Genomic DNA, 14,709 nt, shown 5'->3' on the forward strand with positions numbered 1-14,709 from the left:
TTGTGTGGTATTGTTACTGACCAACGGAAGACAATGGCCATTTTTGTCTGAAAAAAAAAAGTTGCTTTTTCAATTACCCAGCTCTTTGTTGAAGAACTGGCATGACGTAATCCATCGATGAAAGCTTTTGTCAGAAGCCTTATACACGAATTTTTAAATTTTACTGGTGCAAGAACCTGTCTGTGCGTACACATTGTGAACGCAGTGTAGCTCAAAGCGCCGTATGCTGTAAAGCTTTTCTGACTAAAATTATCGACTGTCTGACATCTCATGGTGAACAAAATGAGAGAAAAATTTATGTGCATATAAGGAGCGATGGTGGTATTGAACAAATCGCACAGATATGCGGGCTTCAACAATTTTTTCTCTCTTTTTTTAGCACGCTGATGACAAAGATGTAAACAAGTAGTTCAGTCACGCAACAGCAATGTGTAGCTGATTAAACACAAGCTAACCACGTACAAACAACACAGCAAAAGCGTGGTTTAGTGCGGAAGCGTGAAGAGAGTCACCAAGGGCGGGCGAGCTTCCCTGTGAAAGGCAGAATGCGCGTTACTTGTGCGCAATGTTAACGTTGCATAAGCGTCATTTACCGATTCAGTAGGGAAGAGCGCAGACATTAACAGTAAACTGTAGTCGACGCATTTTATCCGCCGACAATCAGCTCGGACAATATGCATCGAAGCACCACTGCGCGCAATTGTTTACGCGCCATCGACCACCTATCCACACTTGCGCGGGGACGGTGCTGCCACCTCTAGCCCAATTTCGCCGCACATACTCGGTGACAACTTTCTGTGGCAGCACGACTAAAGCTGCGTGGGCGGAGCTTATGCATATGTGTTACTACAACAAGTAGTCCGTTTGCGGGTGATTCAGGTTTCGGCTTCGCAAGCGCATTCAACATCACGAACACCATAGCATAAATGGTAAATGTTTGGAAGGAAATGAATAAAATGCTCATTTTTAAGAAAAAGCAAGAGAATTAGCTTTATCGAAGAGCTCCGAATTGTTTGAGAGCAAAACGCCATGGTGGAGTAGGAATAGGGCGATGGGAAAACTAACGCAAAAGTGAAAACCCGTTTCCTAAATTTCAGTGCATATTGGATGCGGCATCGTCATTTTCTCTCATTTGGAGACTCAAGAACTTTCTAGAGACGATCACGTTTACTTTTCAAGGGACGCGAAGAATATCTCGGCCACGACCAGTCATGAGCGGGCATAGGACGTTTGTAAATCCAAGGGGATGAAACGCTGTTGTTGCACAATCAACAGAATAATACACATCAACGCATCCGTTGCACAGCCAAACTTTGCCCTGGTAATTTTATTCTCGTAAGTCACTGTTATCACAAAGCGCGAAGAACCACTCCCTTTATACAGACGCCGGCGGGTGCGGTGTTACAGTACGCGATCTTCAGCGCGATTTTACCGACAATAATAGGCAACCAAAATGCCGACCATGTACACAACGCAGTTTAGAAAAAAAGTAATTGCTTTTGCATACAGTTTTCAATGGCACGCTCACTTTTAAGCAGCTGGTTCCTTTGAAGACTGGCAGGTCGCTGGTTTCACTTACGAGGTGATTATAGCGATTATAGTCCCACTTTCAGGGATGATATCACTCACATGCATCTTCTTTCTCGGTGATCGCACATGAAGTAAACAAAATATTTCACGACGCATCACTGTCTTCCTTTCTTTCTGCTCAATCAACACAGATCACCTAACAAACACACTCATGGTAGTTCACAAGCTGCGGTGTGAACATGCTACAATCAAGTGAAGCCCTCGTTGTTTACTGGTGCGCTAAAAAGGTGAAATGACACGAGAAGACCAGAAAAATTAAAAACGGCAAAAAACGAAAATCCTGCGTGGTGTAACATTTATATTAACTATACGAATGATCTTAAAAATAATAATTCTATAATTACTTTTTATAACTTCTTTCATGCTGTGCAGTATACAAACACTAGCGCTTGTGGACTACATGCAGATGTGTTGTAAAAGGGCGTGCATTTGCTTCGTAGCCTTTGCTGCGCTGCCACTGAAAGTTGTCGCCAAGTATTGCTCTTTTCTGCAGTTTGGGTATTAGCCACTGGCTCTTGTCCACTTTCAATGTTCTCGAATGCTGCACTGTCCTGCAACACGAAGTAGATGCGGTGGAGCTTCCGGTACACTGATTGCAGTTAGCTTAAAATCCTTCAGCCAGTCCTTTGGCGTCTTCATAGAAGTCACCGTGGAAAGGTTTGGGCGTCCGCGGCTGATCGACAACGACGTCGGTCGCGGTAATCTGCGATAGTATTTCTATACTGTTACCGCAAACAGGTGATGCTGCGTTGGGCTCAGAAAACAGGAAATTCGGGAGGCTCACCACGCGAACAGGCCTGAGCTGGCGGGGTTTTAGTCGCCCGGGCTCCAACTTGGACTGTGCTTTGAATCATTTTCCCGCTCCACCACCAGAGTCTTACCGCACAATCCAGGCAGTATGCTTATAACTATTTATTGGGGGACTAACATGTGTTTGAAAAGTAAATGAAAGCTGTCTGCAAGGTCCTTTGTAAGAGGCAAAAGAACAAAAGCAATGACCTAATCTTTGGGAAGTCTGTTTGTTTGTTTCCCTAAAAAATGGCACGCACCCACTCTGAGGGATTGGCCAAGAATGCAACAATGAGGCTGTTAAGTGTTATTTTAGGTAAGCTACGAAATGGAGAACCAAAAATAAACAAATAAACGCAATAGTACGTAACTTGTTAAATTTAACTACCAGTAATATGCTTTTGAGGTTGTATTCCAGAGTGCCATGTTAACCTGATGGAAACAATTTTGAAAAACTTAGGTCTTAACTTATTAAAATGACGAATAATTTTAATTACCAAATTAAAATGGTACTCGTTGAGTAGCTATAGGGAAGTTTTACATGGCATCAAAGGAATCCTTGCAGAATCATCTCAAGCCTGAAGCACCGAAGCCCAAAACATTTTCCACCGATAAGGTCAAGCATATTTTTGCAAAAGGAGTAATTAGAAGTAGACTTCTAATACGAGAATATCTTGAACACGACAAAAAATATGCTGCAATCTTTTACAGTTCTCCGCAGAATTGGCAGAGGGGTGATATCGCCAGACCAGCCCTGTACCAGTAAAAGTTTAAATCGGAGGCACGACATCAAAATCTTGTAGTCGTCACTTCCAATCGTCGACAATGGCTATACTGCGACTTCCATGGATATTTTAAGTGATTATATTCCGTTCAAATTGTTGTTGCTTCCATCCTATTTGTGTAAATAGGTAATCTTCTAAGCCTGATTGCGGTGAAGTGTTCTATCACCAGGAGAACCTAAACTATGGGAATATCTAGCGATGAGCGGGCTAAGGCGTCAGTCAATTCATTTAATGTTAACCCACAGTCACCTGGAACCCATACTAATTTCTGGTATTTGAACTGAGAGTAGCGCATCACATCTTTATTGCCTCACGTGTGGAGCAGGCACGCGCTGGCACAGCCTTTTCTTGTCTTGCGATCGGCTGTTTTTCTCTTGAAGAATGCAAAAATCTTGGCATGTAGCTTGAACCTGCCTTGTGTCAATATAAAGTTACTCGAAATAGGCAGTCAAGGAAGGCCGCTTCAAAAAAGTTTTCTTTCTTAATTTGGTAAGCATGGTGAAAAACTTGTCACTACCCATAGTAAAAGAGATGTTCATAGCACCCACCCTTTCATCCATTTCTCACTTCAGCTGACACACTCATTTGTGCGTATAACCATTGAAAACTAAAAAAAAGACTTGTTTGTTGTCCTGAGCTGGAGTTGTTTACATAGGGGCCCGGCAGAACACCTACGTTTTTAGGCAGGCAGCCAATACAACAAACATGTTTTTGCTAGTGGTACTAAGGCCTTTTTTGTTATTGCTTGAGTCGATGCCATAGTAACGGCTTCTTATTTTTCCTACTCTCTTGCGGCTTGCCGGCAAGCCGTGTCACCATTAAAATGAATATTGTACGCGCGTTGCTCTTCCCCCTGTCTATTTCTGGTGCACAAAACGCACTTTTCAATGGCACAAGACACCTATTTTTTGAAATTTTCCATTTCCTGGATTCTGAGCTTGTTGAATATGACGCAGTGAGAATAGCAACGGCGTGGCCATCAACCGAAACTTTCCGGGCGCCTTCGAGCGGGCTGCGCCCAGCAGCCGGCCCCCCATCGAGCCCGAGTCGGCGTCCGTACTGCGCCTCATGCGAGCACACCCGGCCCTGCTGACGGTGCTCTTGTTTGCTGGCCTTCGCGGAGTGCTCTACCCATACGACGACGAGCCGGGAGCCGGTGAGCTACGTTATTGTAGAGTGCCACAGGCGAGCACTTTTATTCTGCTGATCGTCCGCAGGCACGCACATCACAAACTTAAACTTGGGAAAGAGCGCACCAGCAAACAACAGCAAAAGAAACAAGGAGCTACAAGAAAAGTTTCTAGCATCAAGATTAAAAGAAAATACTACGAGAAACATGTGTCGCTCTCCTGGCATAAAGTACGGGACAATAACAAATTTAGTGGGTTTTTCTATAACTGCTAAGTCTTGCGGCTGCTCTGTGAACTACAGGGGGAAGGCAACATAACATGTGCTACTGCTACAAGGTATATTGGCCAAATTAGGCACTGTCAAATTGAAATGCTACAAGAGCACCATTACGATGTTCAGAAAGCGAATCAGGAATATACTGGCATTCGCTTCCGTAATTGTGAATGCTCTCCTTTCCTTGACCGTTTGGAAGCGGTAAGAAAGTAACCATCAAAAATCACTGGACAAATCATTGAAGCACCCTCCTGGCATCACATGTGTCAGCGCTGCTTGTTAGGTTTTGTATGAGCATTAAGTGTCTTTCCTTAAACAGGTGAACCATCTATAAATCTTTGGTATGTGAGCTTGCGATTGCGGTGAGTATTCTTGGTGATACGTTTGTTTACCTTTGTATGTTTGCACAAGTGGACATAATTCTTGCAATTTACAAATAAATATGAGTAAAAAGTGAGCACTCGGTCCTGTTGCGCCATCCTGCTCGGCCATTTCTTCATTATCGCCACGCACGGTGGGAGACCAGCGCTGGATAGGTGGCATGCCACCAAGGGCACGTGGCGGTGAGTCACGACACAACTCGGGTGCAGTGTGCATTAGAAGTGTGGCAGCTTGGGCTAGTTGGTATGACTTACGATAGTTATAGCGCGAGAACAAAACGACGACACAGAGATAACAAAGACACGAAGGACACGAGCGCTAACTTCCAACTGGGTTTATTTCACAGAGCGCAAAATTATATAGAAGAGAGAGTAACCATGTGACAAAAACCATATGGCAGGAACAGAAAAACATGAGTAAAGGAAAAAACAAAAAAAAACAAAGAACAAAAGCATAGAAAAAGGCAAAAAAGTCTACAAGGAAACTAAACAGAAAAGTAAAGGTAATATAACTACTTGCGTGCACAAAAACCATCGAGGAACCTTGGTTCCTTCTCGGACAGAGACAAAGAGGGCTTGCTAATGCATGACACCTGTTCGCGTGCCATCTGCGTGGCCTCGACGATGACTCGGGTGCGCTCATCCTTGTGCTTGTACAGGGTCACTGTGTCCTTGAAAACGGGCACACAGTTGCACTCAGTGCAGTGCTGAGCAAGAAAAACATCTTTCCTGTTTCTAACATTGTTAGCGTGTTCTCTCCGTCGATCGTTCAGACACCTTCTGGTTGTTCCGACATAACAAGCACCGCATGAAAGATGGGTCCTATACACAACTTCCTGGGTGCATGCCGCATACCTGTTTCTATACTAAACTCTGCATTCCGTTGATGACTGCGTTTTCAGGGGGTTTGTAGATTTGGTGAGGCTCATTAATTTAAACGGTGCACAGAACAGGACACGGACTCCAACTCGTTTTCCGATTTTCTTGAGCCTGTCTGATATCTCGCGTTTGTATGGAATCACGGCTATCCTCTCACGCTCTGTATCCGTGTTGCTCGGATTCTGTCGCTGCCTCTTCCGCTCACATCAAGTTATTTAAGCGAGGCATAGCACGAACATGTCTTGAGAAGGCCTTAAATAGGTCGTGCGTCCACAACATCTCTCCGAGCTTCAAAGCTCAAGTTTCCTGGCTTAAGGCTTTGGGTTTCTCTGAGGCGTTTATCGCTTCCGTGGCTGAGACTATCCTGCAGGCTAATAAGGCAGAGCAGAGGCAGCGACAGAATCTGAGCAACACGTATACAGAGCGTGAAAAGATAGCCGGTATTTCATACAAACACCAGATATCAAACAGACTCAAGAAAATCGGAAAACAAGTTGGAGTTCATGTCCCGTTGTCTGCACCGTTCAATTTATTCAGCCTCACCAAATCTACAAACCCCCTGAAAACGTAGTCACCAACGGAATGCCGAGTTCAGCATAGACACAGGTTTGTGACAAACGCCCGGGAAGTTGCCTATAGTACCCCCCTTTCATGCAATGCTTGTTAGGTCGGAACGACCGGAAGGTGTCTGAACGATCGACTGAAAACACGCTAACAATGTTAGAAACGGAAAAGATGTTTTTTCTTGCTCAGCACTGCACTGAGTGCAACTGTGTGCCCCTTTTCAAGGACACAGTGACCCTGTACAAGCACAAGGATGAGCGCACCCGAGTCATCATCGAGGCCGCGCAGATGGCACGCGAACAGATGTCATGCATCAGCAAGCCCTTCGTGTCTCTGTCTGAGAAGGAACTAAGGTTCCTCGAAGGTTTTGGAGAGCGCAAGTACTTATATTACCTTCACTTGTTTGTTTAGTTTCCTTTTAGACTTTTCTTTGCCTTTTTCTCTGTTTTTTTTTGTTTTTTTACCTTACTCATGTTTTGCTCAAAGGGCCATGATGTCACGGGGTCATGACGTGCCAAAGACAGGAGACTTTATGTTGGAATTTAACTGTTTATTTGGGTGAACCTGTGCCCCGTAAACGGAAAGTCCGATTACAGTAGCAGCTTTGCACATATAGCAGTGAACGGAGCGTCAGCCGTTGATCAACTACTGGCAAGCGGCGTAGTGCGTCGGCATTTAAAATCTTGCAATCGAATGTTCTAGCATTATCGCTGGCGGTGACGAGTGTTTCAGAATAATCTATACAGTTCGTAGAGAGGGTGTGATCTTATCGAAATGATCTGCTACAGTCCCGAGGCTTCTCGAAAACTGATTGATTGATTTGTGGGGTTTAACGTCCCAAAACCACCATATGATTATGAGAGACGCCGTAGTGGAGGGCTCCGGAAATTTTGACCACCTGGGGTTCTTTAACGTGCACCCAAATCTGAGCACACGGGCCTCGACATTTCCGCCTCCATCGGAAATGCAGCCGCCGCAGCCGGGATTTGAACCCGCGACCTGCGGGTCAGCAGCCGAGTACCTTAGCCACTAGACCACCGCGGCGGGCAAGGCTTCTCGAAAACTGCAGGCGCGGTTTGTGCTGAGAATTGTGTAGTGTATTTGGGCGATAAGAAAGCTTGAGGAATGGAACGTGGCATTGCCCCCCTCTGAAAAAGGCATCGCCCCGATGCTTTAAATAAAATTGAAGGTACAACAATTATGCAAGAGAGTAGAATTAATAACTTACGTTACAGCAATAATACAAAAAACAAAAAAACACTGTTTTAGTTAACGTGCATGAAACGGCTTGAGGCGTGTGACATGGACGACTTCGGGTCGCGATCGGCGTCGTTGAGAGTTCCTGATGCCATCGGGGACAACCTCGTAATCAAGTGAGCCGAGACGTCGAACCACCCTGTACTGTCCAAAGTACCGTCGCAGAAGCTTTTCACTGTGTCCACGTCGGCGTATCGGCGTCCACACCCAAACACATTCATTGGACTGGTATTGAGGGATGAAACGTGGCAATAGTTTTTGTCACATGGTAACTGTCTCCTCTATATATTTTCGCGCTCCGGGCAATAAACTCAGTTGGAAGTTAGCGCTCGTGTCCTTCGTGTCCTTCGTGTCCTTCGTGTCCTTCGTGTCCTTCGTGTCCTTCTTGTTTCTGTGTCGTCGTTTTTTTCTCGCGCTATATCTACCGTCATGCAGTGTACAGAGGTGAGGGCACGCTCGTGCGCCGTTTCCATGCTTAATTTCAGACATACAGCTTGAGGAGCCATTGCATCAGCAATACCGCACTAAAAAGACTAAATAAAAATAAACTGTTTAGAAAAAAACTTTCTCTAAGGCTACCTTCCAAGCAGAACATTAAAAAAAGAGAGAAGCTCTGCAAAGCAAAGAGAGGAGCTCTGACATGTGCTAATGCACGTATACATATCGCGTCCACGTGAGATGCCTGTGCCATGATGGTGATTGCCTCGTCCAGATTTTCTGGCTTCTTGCTTGGTTATGTGTCAAGGTAGTGCAGGCTCACATGCCTCCCTTGAAGACTGCGTGCTGGGCTGATACCACGCTGCAGTAAGTACATTAAAGGCAAGGAGCAGCTGCCTCAATATCTTTCTGGCGTCATAAGTAGTTCCAGTGTGCGGTACGTTTGCACGTAGACTCTGATCAAGCACACTACCGTGGTAGCACAGCTCGTATGGTATCGTGCTGCTACGCTTGTAGGCACGGGGCAGAGTCCCGGCCACAGCAGCCACGATTTGATGGGGGTAGTATAGGAAGAAAACCCGTGTACTTTGACTTATGTGGTCTTCATAAGCCCCAAGCCGTTAAAATAACTCTGGTACAACCGCGTGCCTCGAAGTCATACCTTGTTTAGCACATAAACCCTAGCAATTGTCGAAGCTGATCAAACAGCACTATTCTAACACGTATATAGGCAAGCGGAAAAGCTAAAACGCTATGTTATATGCAGGCCAATCAAACGACGACAGTTTTAGAGCGAGTCGTAAATTTCCATGTCACTTTGTCTTGGGAGCGAATGCAGATAAAAGCTTTACCGCATCGGCAAACTTCACAAAGCTGAACTTCCCATAGTCCGCTGCTGCATTTATAATAAAAAATATGGTGGTAACACACATTAAGTTAACTAGAGGCGTCCTAGCATCGAGTATCCATCGCGTGTGTATTTCTTATAACAGCTAGTTTAGCGGCTTAGCCAAACGTGCTCCCGCAAACATCTCGCAAACAAGGCAGCTTTATTTCTTCAAACTGGCCTATTGTATCCTTCCACGCTACATATCAGAAGGTAAAGCTTAAAAGTGGTCCTAAGATCGGAAAAAAAAACGATGTTACATATGATCCATGCTGCACAGTATTGTAGCGAAACGTCGGGGTTGTTCAAGTTAGGCGCATCGGACGACCAGGGAGACGAATAAGTGTGGTTGAAACTCCGCGGAGGCAATCGATGAGAAGTCAACACGATGAATTCGGGGAGCACTCATTGGGGGTTTATTTAGCTAACACAACTTCAAGTTACAAAATGCACTGGGTTACAAAGACAAAACATAGAAAATGGTGGCATACCCCTCGGCCCGCATAGCTGGTCTCCGGTGGTGAGATCCGCCGTTGACCCCGACTCCGCTCACTTTTCAAGTTCAAACATCCTCTTTTTAACCCTTGGTCGAACAAAGAGTCTTCACAAAAACCAATCACATGTTCGGACTCGCAGCATCTCAACCAATCACAGAAACACTTTCATAAAAGGCACTACAGTTGTAAAAACCTCCTTACCAAATGAAACACGCAAAGGGAAAGGTCCTCCGCACGTGACACTCTCTCCCATACCAGGCCGTGCTGCTTCCTTCGGCCGACTACCGTCGGCGGCCGTTCCGACGCTCGGGCCCCGTAAGTTCTTTCATTAACTGTTGCCTTCTAGAAGCGTCCTTAAGAGCGATGGGTACACCATTGCTTACCAGGTGTACATGCGACAGCGAGCCGCCCCGACATCCTAACAACAGCGCGAGAGAATATGGTCGTTTACCTGCCGCCACTATGTCTCGGTCAGGCTAAGTGGTCGCGTCCCCATGTCATTCTCAATGACACGCGTGCCTGTTAACAATGGCTTAGACTCAGACGGTGGCGCCGGACCTGCCTATTGCTAGACGCTTTTCCGAGTAAGCTTTCCCCTTCTAATCCCGAACGGGGGCGACCTTGACTGCTCCGTTGGTAAGCCGTAAATGCAGCGTGTAGGCGCCTGTCCCAGGCTGGAAAACACGATTTATCCCACATTCCATTAAAGTCAAAAGCCGAAGCTCTGTAATGGCCAAAGAAACAAACCCAAAGGTAGAAGAGTACAAAGAAAGACTTAAAAAAGAAGCAGAGGAGTTGGTTTTGCACAAATTTCCTGAGAAGATACTGGAGCTGGAAACCTTGCTCTCGCGACACCTCCCCCCTACGAAAAAGAGAGCCCCACTCGTTTTATCTGCAAAACACGACAATAAATAGACTAATTATACAAAAAGGTTTTGCATTCAACAAGTGTGTGAGATGTTTTAAAAAAATACATAAAACAACAGATGAAAAACAAAACAAAATCATTGGACACAGAAATATATGGGTTCACTCATCGGTACTGCAATACAATTCAGTGTCCGTTTCGTAGGCACTGACATTCTGTTGTGCGTTGTTATTACTTGAAAATGCCTTCCAGTCCGAGTAAAGTTCAGTGTCCGTGTCGTAGCTTTCGCACTGCTGTACTGGAACACTGGTCTGTGTCCCGCGCACACAATGTTGCAAACGGAGTTCCTGACCCACTCGCGAACCGCACTCGCGCACATCACCATTGGAGCCGCACTCGCGCACAACACTTTGATGCAATCCGTGGTCATCTCTCCTTGCACTGCACTCGCGCACAACACCACCGAGATCGCGCACCTCATGATTATCATCAGACTCATCGTCCGCGTCGTCGGCATCGGAGCCCAATCGAACGTGGCAGGGCTTTAAACGCACCACATTCACAACGTCACGTTTTTTCCCAGTTTGGTCTACCACCTCCCAGTTGTTCTCGGCTACCTGGCGCACAAGACGGAAAGGTCCGTGATATTTATGAAGAAGCTTTGTCGTCTTCCGTTTCGCCCGGGAGGGAGTCCACAAGTACACCAAGTCACCCTGATGATAAACAACACTTCGTCGCCTAGCGTCATAGCTGCGCTTGTTCTTCTCCTGCTGACGCTTCTCCCGTTCATTTACTATTTTTCGAGCCTGCCGCAGCCTGCGGGCCACTTTCATTGCATCCAGGGTGTAGTCGAATCCGCGTTGCGCGCCCGACCCTACATCCACCGGTAGTGTCGGTTCATGTCCGTGAAGAAGAAAGAAGGGAGTGAATCCAGTCGTCTCGTGGGTGGAAGAATTGTATGCAAATAGAACGTATGGTAGGAATTCATCCCAGTCGCGGTGGTGTGAGGAAACGTACATGCTGAGCATGTCAGCCAACGTGCGGTTAAAACGCTCGCACAAGCCGTTGGCCTGTGGGTGGTATGCTGTTGTGGTGGCATGCTCGCTACCCACGAGCCGGAATATTTCTTCGGTCAAGTTGGCGACAAAGTGCTGCCCACGATCGCTCATTACTTTCTCCGGGGCACCATGACGTAGGATGATTTGTTCGACGAAAGCTCTGGCTCCTTCTGCGGCAGTGGCCGCTGGACACGCGACAGCCTCGACCCATTTCGTATGGTAGTTGGTAATCACGACGATGTAGCGGTTCCCTGCTTTGGATTTAGTGAAAGGCCCAATGAAGTCCATGCCCACCTGCTGAAAAGTCGACCTGCAGGTGGGATCGGCTGGAGGAAACCGACCGGCCTCCCCGGTGGTTGCTTTCGTGTCTGGCAGTCGGGGCAGGAGAGAACGTACTTGCTTACGTACGAGAACATCTTCGGCCAGAAATATCGGCAACGAACTTTCTCCCATGTACGCTTGACACCTAAGTGGCCTGCCGTGGTGGCGTCATGGCAGTACCTTAAAATCTCAGATCTCAAGCACTTGGGGACAACGAGCGCAGCACGATCCTCCTGAAACCCTTTCGCCCTTCGATACAGTACACTGTCGATCAACCGAAAGCTCCGTGCCGTTCTTTTAGTTTTCCTGACAACGGGCGCATCCGGGTGCTCGAGGTGCTGCATAATTTCTTTCATTCATGGGTCTGCCCTCTGCTTTTTTCCAACATCCACCTGATCCAGAACCAGCAATGGTAAGGGGTTTTCTTCGCTTACAGGCGCGGGATCATGAGGAAGGCGGGAAAGCGTGTCGGCATTTCCATTCTTGAGGCCAGGGCGGTGTCGCAACGTTATGTCGAATTCCTGAAGCAACAGGGACCATCGCATAAGACGACCGTTCGGATTCCTTACTTTCATTAGCCAAGCCAGGCTGGCTTGGTCAGTCACGACCGTGAACTTAGAACCAAAGACGTATGGCCGAAACTGTCCGCAGGCGTACACAACGGCGAGGCATTCTTTCTCAGTGGTACTGTAGTTCATCTCAGCCTTGTTAAGGTGGCGGCTGGCATAGGCGACGACTCTCTCTTGAGTTCCAATTTTCTGTACAAGCACGGCGCCAATGCCGTAATCACAGGCATCAGTGTGCACCTCTATCGGCTTTCCCGGCTCAAACTGACGCAGAATTGGGGCTGTGATCAGCTTCTCTTTGAGGGTTTGCATGGCCACATCGCATGCCGCATCCCAGACGAAAGGAACATCCTTTTTGGTTAAGTTGGTCACAGGTCGAGAAATGCGAGAGAAATCTTTGATGAATCGCCGATAGTAGTTACAGATTCCGAGAAAGCTCTGTACACCTTTCTTGTTTCGTGGCTTTGGGAATTTTTCGATCGCTGCTACTTTGTCTGGGTCCGGCCGGATGCTTTCACCTGTGAGAATGTGTCCAAGATATTTGATCTCCTGGCGAGCGAAGCTGCATTTCTCGGACTTCAGTCGTAAGTTTGCCACGTCCAAAGCCGAAAACACACTTTCCAAATCTTGCAAATGAGTTGCCATAGTCTTCGAGAAAATAACGATGTCGTCTAAGTAGGCCAAACAAACTCTCCAGAGAAGACCACTGAGGACTTTGTTAATCATTCTCTGGAATGTGGCAGGGGCGTTGCACAGGCCGAAAGGGACAACATTGAATTCGTACAGGCCGGGTCCACAGGCAAATGCGGTCTTTTGCTTATCTTCCTCCTTGATGCCCACTTGCCAGTAGCCTGATGTTAGATCAAGTGTGGTGAAGTATTTTGACCCCTGTAGCACTTCGAGAATGTCATCAATTCGTGGCAGTGGGTGCACATCTTTTTTAGTGACCTCATTGACTCTGCGGAAATCGACGCAGAAACGCCAAGTCCCATTTGGCTTCTTCACGAGGACGACAGGTGATGACCAAGGACTGTGAGACTCTCTAATTATCCCATCGCGCAGCATTTCTTCTACTTGTTGCTCAATCTGTTGTCTTTCAAAAGGGGAATGACGATATGGGTGCTGATGAATTGGTCGAGAATCACCTGTGTCGATCACATGTTCAGCGACATGAGTCTGCTGGATGGGGTTGTCACTGCTCGTAAATAGATGGCGGTATTTCTCAATGAGCGACAGCAGTTCATCCCGCTCAGATGGCTGTAGGTGATCCCCAGTCTCTATGTCAAACTCTTGAGGCACTTGATTGTTCTCGGGGGCCGTGATTGCCAGCTGTGCGTCATGAATAGATGAAGCCCATCCAAGCTTTGTTCCGCTGAGCGGGTTTACTGGCGACATGGTAGGATTAGCTATGCGAATGAAGCCTCTCCCATGCACGATCCTCGTTATTGTGCGTGCAACCTGAAGTCCGTTTCTGAGCGTGCTGTTCGGTTTGACGAGGTGAATTCCGTCCCTTGCGACCTTTACTTCAATAGCGACTTCTGTGCGAGGTTCAATGCGAATTTGCTCGTGGCACCGCACTGTAAGTACATCATTATGTTCGGGGGCACTTGAGTCTATACGTAGCCGGAAAATTTCACCGTTTAGTTGCAGCTCTTTTTTGGAGAAGTCAATGAGAAGCCGGGCTGCTCGACAAAAAGGAAGACCACCAAGTAGCTCGTACGGGCAATCCTTGACCACTAATAACGTCTCGTGAACTTTGGTGGTGCCAAATTCAAGTTTTATTTCAGCTTCACCATTGGGGGTGAGCAAGCCTCCGCCAATTCCTCGGATGAGTATGTCTTTTCTCGATTTGAATGAAGCACATATTTTGTTAGCTAATTTTTCTGAGATGACATTTACGGACGAGCCGGTGTCAATTACAAGTTTTGTTTCTGTACCGTTGGCTCGTGTGGGGACTGTGAGAAGCTGACTTTCCGACAATGTGCCGATGGGGTGGCCGGGCTGGCCCCCTAGGCCCGGCCGTTCTCGTTTCCCGAAGGATTAGGCTGCACATTCTGATTGCCTTGAAGCTCAGCCTCATCGTTCCTGTCATCTCGGAACCGCTGCCAGCATTGTTGTGCTATGTGACCTATGCGGCGGCAAAGCTGGCATCGGGGACGCCCGTCGTTGGCACGGGAAGTTCTCTGAGGCCAAGGCATTGGGGGGCGACGCACCTCGTCTTCGATGCCTTTTAGCCGGTCAGACAGCAAGGCAACCGAGTCCGCAATCGTTTTCAGGTCTTTCTCGCGGTCGGCAGCCTCCCGCGGGCAACGCAATTCGGCCGCGGCGCAAGTGGCGACACACGTAGGAGGAGGGTGCCCTGTCGCTGCGGCGGGTGCGAACCCTACGGGATGCGCGATGTTTTGCATCCACGACTGCGATCCAGTG

At 47.3% G+C, this 14,709-nt stretch overlaps 1 protein-coding gene across 2 annotated transcripts in view; it reads left to right on the forward strand.

Moving 5' to 3' along the window:
* Window positions 1-14,709, forward strand: part of LOC119162992 (carboxypeptidase M-like) — a 1,476,599-nt gene that overhangs the window by 881,311 nt on the left and 580,579 nt on the right. For both annotated transcript variants that reach the window (XM_075882656.1, XM_075882657.1), the window contains one exon: window positions 4,121-4,320. In XM_075882656.1, coding sequence (XP_075738771.1) covers window positions 4,121-4,320 — 200 coding nt within the window. The remainder of the gene's footprint in view (window positions 1-4,120; window positions 4,321-14,709) is intronic.

The sequence above is a fragment of the Rhipicephalus microplus genome, unplaced genomic scaffold, assembly GCF_043290135.1.
Source record: "Rhipicephalus microplus isolate Deutch F79 unplaced genomic scaffold, USDA_Rmic scaffold_13, whole genome shotgun sequence".
In the NCBI taxonomy this organism is placed as follows: Eukaryota; Metazoa; Arthropoda; class Arachnida; order Ixodida; family Ixodidae; genus Rhipicephalus; species Rhipicephalus microplus.